Here is a 15,248-nt window from a genome sequence, read left to right on the forward strand (position 1 = left end):
GAACTGAAATGGCAAACGGTCTTCAAAGCAGCTCGAAAACACATGTAAGACTGACAGTATTCTCAAAACGTTTAGGAAACTATCTTTGTAATTCTTTAAAGGTCATAAGGTATTCGAATCTCGCGTTTTCTTTAACGGGAGTGAGCTTAGGGAACTAGACTGTTTCTTTTTAAAAGCATCAGAAAGTTGTTCCTCATCTTGCAATATCTTACTCTTCGTATCACCAATGTCTTCACGTGCAGTATGCCTGCAAATTTAGCACGAAGTGCTTCTTGATGTATTGTACAATGAATCCCGTCTGTCGATCGTTGTAATTCTTTGCTCATTTACTGTCAATTAAATCTTTAAATACTTTCCGTATGGTATTGCAGTATTGTTTCGTAGCAAATATGCAGCCCTCTCTCAAGTGAGAATCCTAATCCCTCTCGTGTGTCATTCCTATTCATTTTTGAAGAATGCCTCTTTTTGTGCGAATATCCACTGGACCTGTGAACGTCCTTCACATCACGAATAAATAGCGAAGGGCAAACACCGCTGACACCACAGTTCTGCCGAATTGAAGAGAGCTTTGCCGATAGAAAGATGCCACACCGCAAAACAAAATGAATTGTCGCGCTGTACAGACTACTTCGGGAAGGAACTAGCGAAGGCGATACAGGCGGGGCCTTGGAATGGCCGTGGCCCGCGCTCCTGGCCCGTGTGAAGTTTGGCACGCCGTGCTGGCCTTGTTCTAGACAGAAACCATCATCATAATCGTCATCATCATATATAAATCTATTGAGTAAGAGGTTCCATTCGAAAATTGCCCTCTACAATATTCTGTATCGTACTACTTGCCATTCTCTTCAGCTCTTCTATCTCTGCTTCTTTCACCTTATTTTTCCCTTCGAAGACACTCTTTTGCAAACATTTTTTTAAAAATGTATTCAACTCGGTTTACTTATTTCCTTCTAACATAGCTTAGGAGCGTTAACTTTTACCTTTACTCTTTGAAACACGTCACCACACTCTATTCTGGCTACCGAATTAATTTTCTCCATCCATCTCCGCAGTCAGATTTCAGAGGTTTCCTGATATTTCTCCTCTTTCTCTCTATTGTCAAAGTTCCTGAATCATAGGGAACTATACTCCCTAAAAGTCACTTTTCACATGTCTTTCTTATATCATTCTTATATCTTATTATTGGCAACCGTTGTATTTTTCCGAAGAGTTTCTTTCCACATGTTATCCTTGTTTTCATTTCTTTGGTACAGTTTCAATCTGTAGTAAGCACTCATAGTAAATGACGAAGTTTTCTTGCTCTAGACACTTTCCCTTGATCCTTAAATTTACTGGACAGTGTTTCTTTTTTCTTGGAAATTAACCATTTCAAAATTCTTCTCACGTTTTCTCATTTCCTTCAACATTTTTAAAGATTTTTTTAAATATCTGTTAGAGTTAACTGATAACCTGCATATTTAATAACTTTCCAACTCACTCCCCTCTTTTTACAGTATTTTGTCTACAATATTCAAGGTTTCAGCCACGAGCTTTGTCACCATGGATTTAAAACAGATCCTGAACATGCGACAGCTTTGTCTTCGGTATCTGTTGCAGATGCTTTTGCGTCTCTTTGTCTTGAACTCGCCACTGCTGCTAAAGAGAGCAAATACGCTTAAGGTGCCTAGAATTGTACAGGTAACTCATCAGGTTCAGTTGTTTTTCCTGTTGAAATTTATACTGACTATCCATTTGACCATTACTTTTTTAATTTGCGTCATTTATGCGTTAGTGCGATGTTTGAAAGGAGGAACCGTATCAGAGATCTCTGCAGTGAAATAAGTTCGAATCATCAATGTTAGTACCGTATTACCGCTTTCTCTCCGTTAATTTCAATGCTACAATGATCTCTGTGCCAATATATGGATGATTTTGATCCGTTTACTGACTTTACAAGACCAAAATGTATTAGGCTTTTTATCAGAATAGTCGTCAAAATTTTGCCTTCAGTGCCTTCGCGAAATGCCCTGCTTACATTCGTTTCCAACTTCTACAGTTTTTGTATGTCAATAAGGCATTCACTTGCTTAAATCTGGGTTGAACTCTCTTCGCTTTCGTAGTAACTTTCTAACACGCTAGTAGAACCACGATGGATTTTTGACATCACTTGCAGACCACCACTACACACACACGGCCAAAGCGTAGTATACAATACCATACACGGCCAAAGCGTAGTACATAATACTCCCGAATTTTATCCATTGATACTCGACATCTTCGTCATAAGAAATGAATGATGTTACCGAATCAGATAATTTGTGATATGTTTCCATTCCACTTTGCTGAGATTAAATATTTTACTGTCTTTTCTGACGTCCAGTTTACCATTTGATGCTGTAATGACCTTACAGTCACTGATTTTCTTCCTGGAAATTACCTGAGTCGAAAAGTTAGGCTCTGTTAGGTATCAGGAGCTGTAACCGGAAATGCATTATCCTCAAGAGTAGGTTCTCTAAATGCTCAAGACAAATTTCATAAAAGACTTTCAGATTAATTTCTGTTCAATGTAGTTCATGTGTGCATCCGAACATTGTAGTACACAGGATCTAGTGATATCCTCAAGGGTCTTTAGCATAGTGGTTCTTCAACGAAAATCCTTCCAATCGTCCCGTAAAAACAAAAGGGACAGTCCACTTTTTCTGCTTGTGTCTCCCGCGTCCCCAGTCTTTTGTTGGGACGTGAATAGATACCGTATTTTCTTGACTCCGTCTTTCAAAATTAAAAATCGAACAATTTTTATTATTGTGAGAAATACTGTAACGGCGTTTATCTCACTTATTGTTATCTCTCTTTAGCGCGTTTTGTGAACAATGAAGACAGACGAAATTTGTTTAGTTTAGTGATCGCAGTTGACTGAACTAAGTTATTATGCCTAAACACAAATACACCTTTTCTTCCAACTTTTTCCAATGCCACTTTTTCGATAGCACATAGTGTGAACTTTGCTATTGTTCAGCGTGATAAAGAAACATATGATGGCTCCTTCTGCTGCTGTTGCAACAAGTTGTAAATTAAATAGCTTCTTCACCAAAAAAAGAAAAAAAAGAAGCACTCTAGGCTAGTATGTTTCGCACATCCTAAGAAATTCTGCTTACTTTGTTTCTATGAAACATTCCTTTAGAAAGTTAAAACATGTATTATTAAAGGGCTATCATGAAACTAGAGGGCTATCATGAAAGCAGATCCTTAATATTCAGAATCACAGAGCTTTTAAGTTAATTAAACAACGAAAGATACAATACTGTCATTGAAGGTGAATCTGGTGCTTCACCTTAATTGCTATAAGACTTTTCATTAAACTTGGTTCTATATAGTGAGACCCACACATGTTACAGTTATGAGCTTTAACTAGTATCGGGATAGATTTGGTGAATAGTAAAAGCGTAATTTGTAAAATTGAAGGAAATGAAGAGGTTATGTTGGCTGCAGCTGAGGGAACTTTTTCATACTGTACTGTTTGTCGTAATCATAGCTAAGTTCCATGGATTGTACAACAAATGTCGTTTAAAACTTTATGATGTGAAGTTCAGCTGTAAACGAATCAAAGTTGAAACCATTGTTACTAATGTATTAACTCCTTGGAGCAAACAACTTCTTTAAGAAGATCTTGATCTTATAAACTTTGGAAGTATATCCATTGATACCTGCGACCGCAAATCATCAAAGCATTGGAATTTATTTCCATTGAAAATTAAACTTCTAATCTAATGCCTAAGACTATGATGTCGGTTCTATATACAGGATGAGTCACTAACTATAGCCACCAAGAATAACTCCGAAAGTATGATGGGAGCTGAAAAGTTTGTGAGACAAAAGTTGCATGGGACAAAGGGGGCCATAATATGACGTTGATTTTTTGTTGCTATGTGAGGTCACTTCAGAGAGGTGAAGGTCAACTTTGTTTTGTTTTTTTAAAAGGGATGCTATAGTTGGTACTTATTTTCTGATATCGGCTGTCGAGACGAATCCAATGATGTGTAACAGTAAAGTCTTTGAAGGGCAACGATGGTAAAAAAAAAGGTGGCATGAACGTCCATTTACAGAAGGAATACCACTCAATCCATGATAAGAAGATTGCAGCACTGCATTGATACCAATGGTCATCACTTCGAACATCTTATGTAAATGGACGTTCATGCCACCTTTTTTATCATCGTTGCCCTTCAAAGGTTTTACTGTTACACATCATTGGATTCGTCTCGATAGCCGCTATCATTAAATAAGTACCAAAGTAAAGCAGCCCATTAAAAAAAATGATGACCTTCATATCTCTGACGCGACCCTATCCAGCAACAACAACAAAAATGGTCATATTATAGCATGCATTGTCCCATGCGACATTTGTCTCACAAAGTTTTCAGCTACTATCATACGTTCGGAGTTATTCTAGGTGGCAATGGTTAGTGACTCACCCTGTATAACTGCATAGAATGAATGTTTGTGTTTATTTGTTGACAATACGAACAATATACTTGGTGGAGTAAACGGAAGTGGCAGAGAAAATACTTTTGCTAAATTACAAACAACTATTGTTAGGAATTACACTGAAGCAGCAAACAAACTGCTTTAGGCATGCTGTATTCAAATACAGAGATATGTAAACAGGCAGAACACGGCGCTGCAGTCAGCAAGGCCTATATAAGACAACAAGTGTCTGGCGCAATTGTTAGGTTGGTTACTGATGCTACAGTGGCAGGCTATCAAGATTTAATGAGTTTGAACATGGTGTTATAATCGGCGCAAGAGTGATGGGACACAGCATCTCCGAGTAGCGATGAAGTGGGAATTTTCCCGTAGACCATTTCACTAGTGTACCGTGAATATCAGGAATCCGGCAAAACGTCAAATCTCCGACATCGCTGCGGCCGAAAAAAGATCGTGCAAGAATGGAGTCAACGACGACTGAAGAGAATACACTCCTGGAAATTGAAATAAGAACACCGTGAATTCATTGTCCCAGGAAGTGGAAACTTTATTGACACAATCCTGGGGTCAGATACATCACATGATCACACTGACAGAACCACAGGCACATAGACACAGGCAACAGAGCATGCACAATGTCGGCACTAGTACAGTGTATATCCACCTTTCGCAGCAATGCAGGCTGCTATTCTCCCATGGAGACGATCGTAGAGATGCTGGATGTAGTCCTGTGGAACGGCTTGCCATGCCATTTCCACCTGGCGCCTCAGTTGGACCAGCGTTCGTGCTGGACGTGCAGACCGCGTGAGACGACGCTTCATCCAGTCCCAAACATGCTCAATGGGGGACAGATCCGGAGATCTTGCTGGCCAGGGTAGTTGACTTACACCTTCTAGAGCACGTTGGGTGGCACGGGATACATGCGGACGTGCATTGTCCTGTTGGAACAGCAAGTTCCCTTGCCGGTCTAGGAATGGTAGAACGATGGGTTCGATGACGGTTTGGATGTACCGTGCACTATTCAATGTCCCCTCGACGATCACCAGAGGTGTACGGCCAGTGTAGGAGATCGCTCCCCACACCATGATGCCGGGTGTTGACCCTGTGTGCCTCGGTCGTATGCAGTCCTGATTGTGGTGCTCACCTGCACGGCGCCAAACACGCATACGACCATCATTGGCACCAAGGCAGAAGCGACTCTCGTCGCTGAAGACGACACGTCTCCATTCGTCCCTCCATTCACGCCTGTCGCGACACCACTGGAGGCGGGCTGCACGATGTTGGGGCGTGAGCGGAAGACGGCCTAACGGTGTGCGGGACCGTAGCCCAGCTTCATGGAGACGGTTGCGAATGGTCCTCGCCGATAGCCCAGGAGCAACAGTGTCCCTAATTTGCTGGGAAGTGGCGGTGCGGTCCCCTACGGCACTGCGTAGGATCCTACGGTCTTGGCGTGCATCCGTGCGTCGCTGCGGTCCGGTCCCACGTCGACGGGCACGTGCATCTTCCGCCGACCACTGGCGACAACATCGATGTACTGTGGAGACCTCACGCCCCACGTGTTGAGCAATTCGGCGGTACGTCCACCCGGCCTCCCGCATGCCCACTATACGCCCTCGCTCAAAGTCCGTCAACTGCACATACGGTTCACGTCCACGCTGTCGCGGCATGCTACCAGTGTTAAAGACTGCGATGGAGCTCCGTATGCCACGGCAAACTGGCTGACACTGACGGCGGCGGTGCACAAATGCTGCGCAGCTAGCGCCATTCGACGGCCAACACCGCGGTTCCTGGTTTGCCCGCTGTGCCGTGCGTGTGATCATTGCTTGTACAGCCCTCTCGCAGTGTCCGGAGCAAGTATGGTGGGTCTGACACACCGGTGTCAATGTGTTCTTTTTTCCATTTCCAGGAGTGTACTTCAACGTGACAGAAGTGCAACCCTTCCACAAACTGCTGCAGATTTCAAAAATACTCGGCCATCAACAGGTGTCAGCGTGAGAACCATTCAACGAAACATATTCGACACGAGCTTTCGGAGCCGAAGGCCCGCTTGTGTGCCCCATGATGACTGCACGACGCAAGGCTTTAAGCCCCGCCTGTGCCGGTCAACACCGACATTGGACTGTTGATGACCGGAAACATGTTATCTGGTCGGACGAGTCTCGTTTCAAACTGTAATGAGCGGATGGACGTGTACGGGTATGGAGACAACCTCATGAATCTGTGGACCCTACATGTCAGCAGGCGACTGTTCAAGCTGATGAACGCTCGGTAATGGTGTGGAGCGCGTGCAGTTGGAGTGATATGGGACTCTGATACCTCTAGATACGACTATGACAGGTGACACGTACGTAAGCATCCTGTCTGATCACCTGTCTCCATTCATGTCCTTTGTGCATTTCGATGGACTTGGGCAATTCCAGCAGGACAATGCGACACCTCTCACATCCAGAATTGCTACAGAGTGGCTCCAGGAACACTCTTCTGAGAATAAACACTTCCGCTGGCCACCGAACTCCTCAGACATGAAGATTGTTGAGTATATTTGGGATGCTTTGCAACGTGCTATTCAGAAGAGATCTCCAACCCCTCGTACTCACACGGACTTTTGGACAGCCCTGCAGGATTCATGGTGGCAGTTCCCTCCAGCACTACTTCAGACATTAGTTGTCTTCTTATCTTTACAATCACTTTTCAACAGTAATGAATTTGGATATGGTTGCGGTTTAACCGTAATCATGTCAGCCTTATTGAAAAGCATTCGCGAAATCGAATAGGAGACTGCCTGCCTTGCAGAGACAATGTCTTGTTACGAATTACTCATGACAAAGACAAAAAAACAGGAAAGAATATAATTTTGTGAATTTTAAGGTTAAATCTATGCTGGAGGAATGTTCTCTTTTTTATGCACATCATTTGTGTAAACACGATTTTAAAAAGTCATATGAACAAACATAATTTGTTTATTCTCCAAGACAATGCAAGAGGTCGGGTAAAGTGAAAACGGTTATTCATAGATCTTGGTTTAACAAATAAGATTAGCTAAATGATTATAAATAATTGTCAGGATATTTTACAACACTAGCATTAACTGAAAGGCCATTCAGTACACAATAATTTTTATTACCAACTCGTATACCTAAAATGCAAAGGGAAAGGTAACTATGGCTGTCTAACTGGAGGAGAATCCTTTAAACAAATGAGACAATATCACAAAGTGACAATCTTTACTTCAAGTTCACTTCATTGACATCGTCTTGTGTTTTTGATCGATATCTTGACATACAGCAAAGGTATCTAGTGCCAATAACAGTGAGTTATTTCGAAATAAAATTGTGCATTCCATATGAAAACATCTCAGCATTTCGGTGGTCAAACTTTACCTACAGCGCCGTTGTCTTCGAAAAGTAGTTTTAGGCTGCTATTTCTGGTATTAGTTATCGAATTGCCTTGTGTCCTTTCAGAATCCCGAAGGCAGTGGGGTGATAAAATGCGCCATGTTCCTTCCAATCCCGGCTCTACAGATATTCGTCTATTGCTGGTGTGGACACGATATAATGGAAGCAGTAAGTAATAATGTTTCGTTAATGGTAGTTATACGAATATATTAGCAAACAAATGGAATTGCCACAGTTTTTGAATTTTCATAATAGACCCTTTAAAACCATTTTTTAAAAATCTCTGTTTAGAATTTAAACTACGCTGCTCAACAGAATTAGAGAATCACTTTTTCGAAACACCTTAATTTCTACACGTTGCTACACTTGAGTTTGAAATTTGGCTTAAAGGTGTGTACACCTACCTGTGTAATGGTGCAAAAGCATAGCATCATGCGAGTCAATCTCTGGCTCAACGAGTCTTCAATAGCAAGGTGTCGACACATGTGAAAGAAAGGCCACAGCTCAGAAGTTCGTGTGAGCTATAAGATGGGTTAATGCTTTCATATTTGCACCAAATTTCACCAAACTTCTCCCCAATGCCACCATGGACGTAACAAACGCTCGGAAGCTCGTGACACTCCTCTTAACCACATTTCACTCTTTCCTTTGACTCCTCTGCCATAGAGGTCAGAATCGTGGCGCCCAGCGTTGAAATCACACGGTTTTCTTGTGAGTGGCCGAGGAAAACATTTCGCACTGCCGTTCAGCATCGGTGCGAAAAGGCCTCAATGGGGTGGCATAAAAGGCATAAATGAAGCGACCACTTTCCCTGGAGCGTTGATTGCCACACATTTCGCGATAGAAAACGCCATTTCGTATTGCGATGAGTGGCAGAAGACATTCTTGACAAACTTTGACACTGCTGACACACCACGTTACCAGCAGGAATGTTTACCTTGGCAACGGGTGACCTTGGGGGAGACGCAAAATACACTCCTGGAAATTGAAATAAGAACACCGTGAATTCATTGTCCCAGGAAGGGGAAACTTTATTGACACATTTCTGGGGTCAGATACATCACATGATCACACTGACAAAACCACAGGCACATAGACACAGGCAACAGAGCATGCACAATGTCGGCACTAGTACAGTGTATATCCACCTTTCGCAGCAATGCAGGCTGCTATTCTCCCATGGAGACGATCGTAGAGATGCTGGATGTAGTCCTGTGGAACGGCTTGCCATGCCATTTCCACCTGGCGCCTCAGTTGGACCAGCGTTCGTGCTGGACGTGCAGACCGCGCGAGACGACGCTTCATCCAGTCCCAAACATGCTCAATGGGGGACAGATCCGGAGATCTTGCTGGCCAGGGTAGTTGACTTACACCTTCTAGAGCACGTTGGGTGGCACGCGATACATGCGGACGTGCATTGTCCTGTTGGAACAGCAAGTTCCCTTGCCGGTCTAGGAATGGTAGAACGATGGGTTCGATGACGGTTTGGATGTACCGTGCACTATTCAGTGTCCCCTCGACGATCACCAGAGGTGTACGGCCAGTGTAGGAGATCGCTCCCCACACAATGATGCCGGGTGTTGGCCCTGTGTGTCTCGGTCGTATGCAGTCCTGATTGTGGCGCTCACCTGCACGGCGCCAAACATGCATACGACCATCATTGGCACCAAGGCAGAAGCGACTCTCATCGCTGAAGACGACACATCTCCATTCGTCCCTCCATTCACGCCTGTCGCGACACCACTGGAGGCGGGCTGCACGATGTTGGGGCGTGAGCGGAAGACGGCCTAACGGTGTGCGGGACCGTAGCCCGGCTTCATGGAGACGGTTGCGAATGGTCCTCGCCGATACGCCAGGAGCAACAGTGTCCCTAATTTGCTGGGAAGTGGCGGTGCGGTCCCCGACGGCACAGTGTAGGATCCTACGGTCTTGGCGTGCATCCGTGCGTCGCTGCGGTCCGGTCCCAGGTCGACGGGCACGTGCACCTTCCGCCGACCACTGGCGACAACATCGATGTACTGTAGAGACCTGACGCCCCACGTGTTGAGCAATTCGGCGGTACGTCCACCCGGCCTCCCGCATGCCCACTATACGCCCTCGCTCAAAGTCCGTCACCTGCACATACGGTTCACGTCCACACTGTCGCGGCATGCTACCAGTGTTAAAGACTGCGGTGGAGCTCCGTATGCCACGGCAAACTGGCTGACACTGACGGCGGCGGTGCACAAATGCTGCGCAGCTAGCGCCATTCGACGGCCAACACCGCGGTTCCTGGTGTGTCCGCTGTGCCGCGCGTGTGATTATTGCTTGTGCAGTCCTCTCGCAGTGTCCGGAGCAAGTATGGTGGGTCTGACACACCGGTGTCAATGTGTTCTTTTTTCCATTTCCAGGAGTGTATATGATACACAACACTGATGGCTGCATGAAGATGGTGTAACAGCACCCACAGCACACCCTATTGATGTCAGTACTGAGTGGCGTGCAAACTGACATGCGTTTTTCCCAAGTTCAACGTGTGTTCTTTCTTGAAAATTGCTTCAAATCGGTCTTCCTTAAAATGTCAGGAAAACTTTAGTGTAGCTCTTCGTCAAACAAGCTTGTCTAGAAAATCAACGATTTCAGGCGAAGTCGCCTGTTCCAAAAAAACTGGTAGTGTGAATAATTGTGAACGTTCTGGCGGACCTTCGGTGTTAAGTGATGCCTCATTGGAAATTATGTGCGCGTTTCAGCTACGTTCACAATGAAAGTCGATACGAAAACTGTGTCAGCTAAATGGATTTCGCGTTTTATTCGTAACAGTTTTCAGGTGTTGGGTTATATTTCCAACACTCATGAAGTGTCTAACATCTAAAATGACAGATATTGGAGTTCAGGAAACCCTTACGTTTTCCATGAGACCCCATTACATTAACAAAAGGCGGCGTTTGGTGTGCAATTTCATGAAAAAGAATTGCAGGCCCATTTTTTTTTTCTCGGATAATATAATAGCTGTACGTTAGCAGGACATCACCAAACAGATGGTAGCATTATTAGGGACTGATGAGCAACGCTGATGGCTGCAGTAAGATGGTGTAGCAGCACACACAGCGAATAGCACCGTGATAACGTTGCTTGAGTTCTTTGGTGCATTCATTATTTCACGTGTCTGTGGCCATCTAGATCCTTAGATTTATGTCTCCCGATTTTTTCTACGGCGATATCTGAAGGATAACGTCTATAATGACAACCATCACACATTCGAACAACTGAAACAGAACATCAAAGACGAAATAGTCTGCGTAGTGCAGCACTATCCAAAAAAGCAGCAGCTAACATGAAAAATATATTGCAGCTTGTGTTACACCACACGGAGGTCATGTTCAACATCTGTTATAAGAAAATATACAGAGAGTTTCACAATTCATGTTACACACTTCTTGAGGTCGTAGAGGGGACTTAGTAGATCAAGTTTTACGTAGGAACCATGTCCGGAAACGTGATCCGATAACGCTACAGATCGTCAAAGTTATAAGCGCCGGGGCCTGTAAACCTATGTATATACAGGGTGATTTCGTGTTGATGTTACAAACTTTCGAGAATAAACGAATCAATCTGAGGTAATGGTTCCTGGTCCGCAAACGAACAAGTCGAAAGTTCTAAGCGAAAATGATTCCGATACCTCTGACAGTGGAATACGTGTACCGGTACTGTTGTTGCTAAGAATGTATGGTATGCAACTTTCAGAGATGACACTTTTTCACCTTCGCTGGTGTGAAACACATCTCCTCTGTTGATCAACTGCTTATAGTTTCTTATAAGTGCATTTTAGAGCCCATGTTCACTAAACTTTTTTTTTCTTTTCTTGGTCCATACAACACCTCTCGAAGTTGCCTACCCTAAAATCGTAGCAACAACAGTTGTTGTTGCTGTGGTCTTCAGTCCTGAGACTGGTTTTATGCAGCTCTCCATGCTACTCTACCCTGTGCAAGCTTCTTCATCTCCCAGTACCTACTGCAACATACATCCTTCTGAATCTGCTTAGCTTATTCATCTCTTGGTCTCCCTCTACGATTTTTACCCTCCACGCTGCCCTCCAATGCTAAATTTGTGATCCCTTGATGCCTCAAAACATATCCTACCAACCGGTCCCTTCTTTTTGTCAAGTTATGCCACAAACTCCTCTTCTCCCCAATTCTATTCAATACTTCCACATACGCATATAATCTTCAGCATTCTTCTGTAGCACCACATTTCGAAAGCTTCTATTCTCTTCTTGTCCATACTATTTATCGTCCATGTTTCACTTCCATACATGGCTACACTCCATACATATACTTTCCGAAACGACTTCCTGACACTTAAATCTATGCTCGATGTTAACAAATTTCTCTTCTTCACAAACGCTTTCCTTGCCATTGCCAGTCTACATTTTATATCCTCTCTACTTCGACCGTCATCAGTTATTTTGCTCCCCAAATAGCAAACCTCCTTTAATACTTTAAGTATCTCATTTCCTAATCTAATTCCCTCAGCATCACCCGACTTAATTCGACTACATTCCATTATCCTCGTTTTTCTTTTGTTGATGTTCATCTTATATCCTCCTTTCAAGACACTGTCCATTCCTTCCAAGTCCTTTGCTGTCTCTGACGGAATTACAATGTCATCAGCGAACCTCAAAGTTTTTATTTCTTCTCCATGGATTTTAATACCTACTCTGAATTTTTCTTTTGTTTCCTTTACTGCTTGCTCAATATACAGATTGAATAACATCGGGGAGAGGCTACAACCCTGTCTTACTCCCTTACCAACAACTGCTTCCGTTTCATGTCCCTCGACTCTTATTACTGCCATCTGGTTTCTGTACAAATTGTAAATGGTCTTTCGCTCCCTGTATTTTACCCCTGCCACCTTCAGAATTTGAAAGAGAGTATTCCAGTTAACATTGCCAAAAGCTTTCTCTAAGTCTACAAATGCTAGAAACGTAGGTTTGCCTTTTCTTAATCTTTCTTGTAAGATACGTCGTAAGGTTAGTATTGCCTCACGTGTTCCAACATTTCTACGGAATCCAAACCGATCTTCCCCAAGGTCGACTTCTACCAGTTTTTCCATTCGTCTGTAAAGAATTCGTGTTAGTATTTTGCAGCTGTGACTTATTAAACTGATTGTTCGATAATTTTCACATTTGTCAACACCTGCTTTCTTTGGGATTGGAATTATTATATTCTTCTTGAAGTCTGAGGGTATTTCGCGTGTTTCATACATCTTGCTCACCAGATGGTAGAGTTTTGTCAGGACTGGATCTACCAAGACCGTCAGTAGTTCTAATGGAATGTTCTCTACTCCGAGGGCCTTGTTTCGACTCACTTCTTTCAGTGCTCTGTCAAACTCTTCACGCAGTATTGTATCTCCCATTTCGTCTTCATCTACATCCTCTTCCATTTCCATTACATTGTCCTCAAGTACATCGCCCTTGTATAGACCCTCTATATACTCCTTCCACCTTTCTGCTTTCCCTTCTTTCCTTAGAACTAGGTTTCCATCTGAGCTCTTGACATTCATACAAGTGGTTCTCTTCCCTCTAAAGGTCCCTTTAATTTTCCTGTAGGCAGTATTTATCTTACCCCTCGTGAGATAAGCCTCTACATCCTTACATTTGTCCTCTAGCCAAGCCTGCTTAGCCATTTTGCACTTCCTGTCGATCTCATTTTTGAGACTTGTGTATTCATTTTTGCCTGCTTCGTTTACTGTATTTTTATATTTTCTCCTTTCATCAATTAAATTCAATATTTCTTCTGTTACCCAAGGATTTCTATTAGCCCTCGTCTTTTGACCTACTTGATCGTCTGCTGCCTTCACTACTTCATGACTCAAAGCTACCCATTCTTCTTCTACTGTATTTCTTTCCCCCATTCCTATCAATTGTTCCCTTATGCTCTCCCTGAAACTCTGTAGAACCTCTGGTTTAGTCAGTTTATCGAGGTCCCATCTCCTTAAATTAGCACCTTTTTGTAGTTTCTTCAGTTTTAATCTACAACAGTACCAGTACATTTTTTCCAAGACCAGAGGTATCAGAACGGTTTTCTCTTACAACTTTAGACTCGTTCGTTTCGGGGCAGGACCCTTACCTCAAACTGATACATTTATCCATCTCCATCACCCTTCAAAGTTTGTAACATCGTCACGGAATGGTTCAAATGGCTCTGAGCACTATGGGACTTAACTGCTGAGGTCATCAGTCCCCTAGAACGTAGAACTATTTAAATCTAACTAACCTAAGGACATCACACACATCCATGACCGAGGCAGGACTCGAACCGGCGACCGTAGAGGTCACGCGGTTCCGGTTGAAGCGCCTAGAACCGCTCGGCCACCGCGGCCGGCCCATCACGGAATCATCCTGTGTACACATACATTTACTGGCGGCGGCGCTTTATACTTTACGATCTGTAGCGTCGTTGGATGGCTGTTCCTGACATAGGTTCCTATGTAAAACCTGATCTGTCAAGTCCTCTCTACAACATCTAGAAGTGTTTAACATGTTTTGTATAACACCCTCTATACTGGAATGAGATTTTCTCTCTGCAGCGGAGTATGCGCTGATATGAAACTTCCTGGCAGATTAAAACTGTGTGCCCGACCGAGACTCGAACTCGGGACCTTTGCCTTTCGCGGGTGCTGCAAGGTTCGCAGAAGAGTTTCTGTAAAGTTTGGATGGTAGGAGACGAGATACGGGCAGAAGTAAAGCTGCGAGGACTCGGCGTGGGTTGTGCTGCGGTAGCTCAGATCGTAGAGCACTTGCCCGCTAAAGGCAAAGGTCCCGAGTTCGAGTCTCTTTCGGGCACACAGTTTTAATCTGCCAGGAAGTTTCACCCTCTATATTGCGAATGTATACATTACAACTGCATTAATAGAGATTTGAATTTTGGAATTTAGGCTCGTGTAACTTCTGGTTCACTCTGTATATGAGACACATGGTGCCTATAGGGCCTGTCCGTGTCGCTTGCTGCGTACAGCTGCGCCTGGGTGGGCGTGGGTCAGCGCGTGACCAGCGCGCTGCGGATCGTCATGTGCAGAGCCCAGAGGCCACTGCAGCTCACCGCCGGCAAGGTCTACCCCGTCAACAGGGACACCTTTCTGTCGGTAAGCGGTCCACTCCACCAACAGGGCTACCTTCCTCTCGGCAGCTGAGCACCGTAGAAATCCTTCCAACTGCGACCCTTTATTCTCTGTAAATGGGCGTCATTTTCAAGATCTGCTACATCATCAGTAAGTGGAGACCAAGTATGGTCTGCTTATCACTGGGGATCTTTGTTTCGCAACTGACCACCAAGCGAAGACTGACTCACAAAGAAGGGTATATTATACGTATTACAGTAGTACTTTCCCAATTTTACCTCAATGATGCGC

General features: G+C 43.9%; 1 protein-coding gene across 1 annotated transcript in view; it reads left to right on the forward strand.

Moving 5' to 3' along the window:
* The window catches only part of LOC126301597 (odorant receptor Or2-like), a 73,087-nt gene that overhangs the window by 24,699 nt on the left and 33,140 nt on the right, over positions 1-15,248 (forward strand). Inside the window, exons 4-5 of the mRNA XM_049991711.1 lie at positions 7,926-8,027; positions 14,826-14,981. Of these exons, the coding sequence (XP_049847668.1) occupies positions 7,926-8,027; positions 14,826-14,981 (258 nt within the window). The remainder of the gene's footprint in view (positions 1-7,925; positions 8,028-14,825; positions 14,982-15,248) is intronic.

Source organism: Schistocerca gregaria, chromosome 1, assembly GCF_023897955.1.
Source record: "Schistocerca gregaria isolate iqSchGreg1 chromosome 1, iqSchGreg1.2, whole genome shotgun sequence".
Lineage (NCBI taxonomy): Eukaryota > Metazoa > Arthropoda > Insecta > Orthoptera > Acrididae > Schistocerca > Schistocerca gregaria.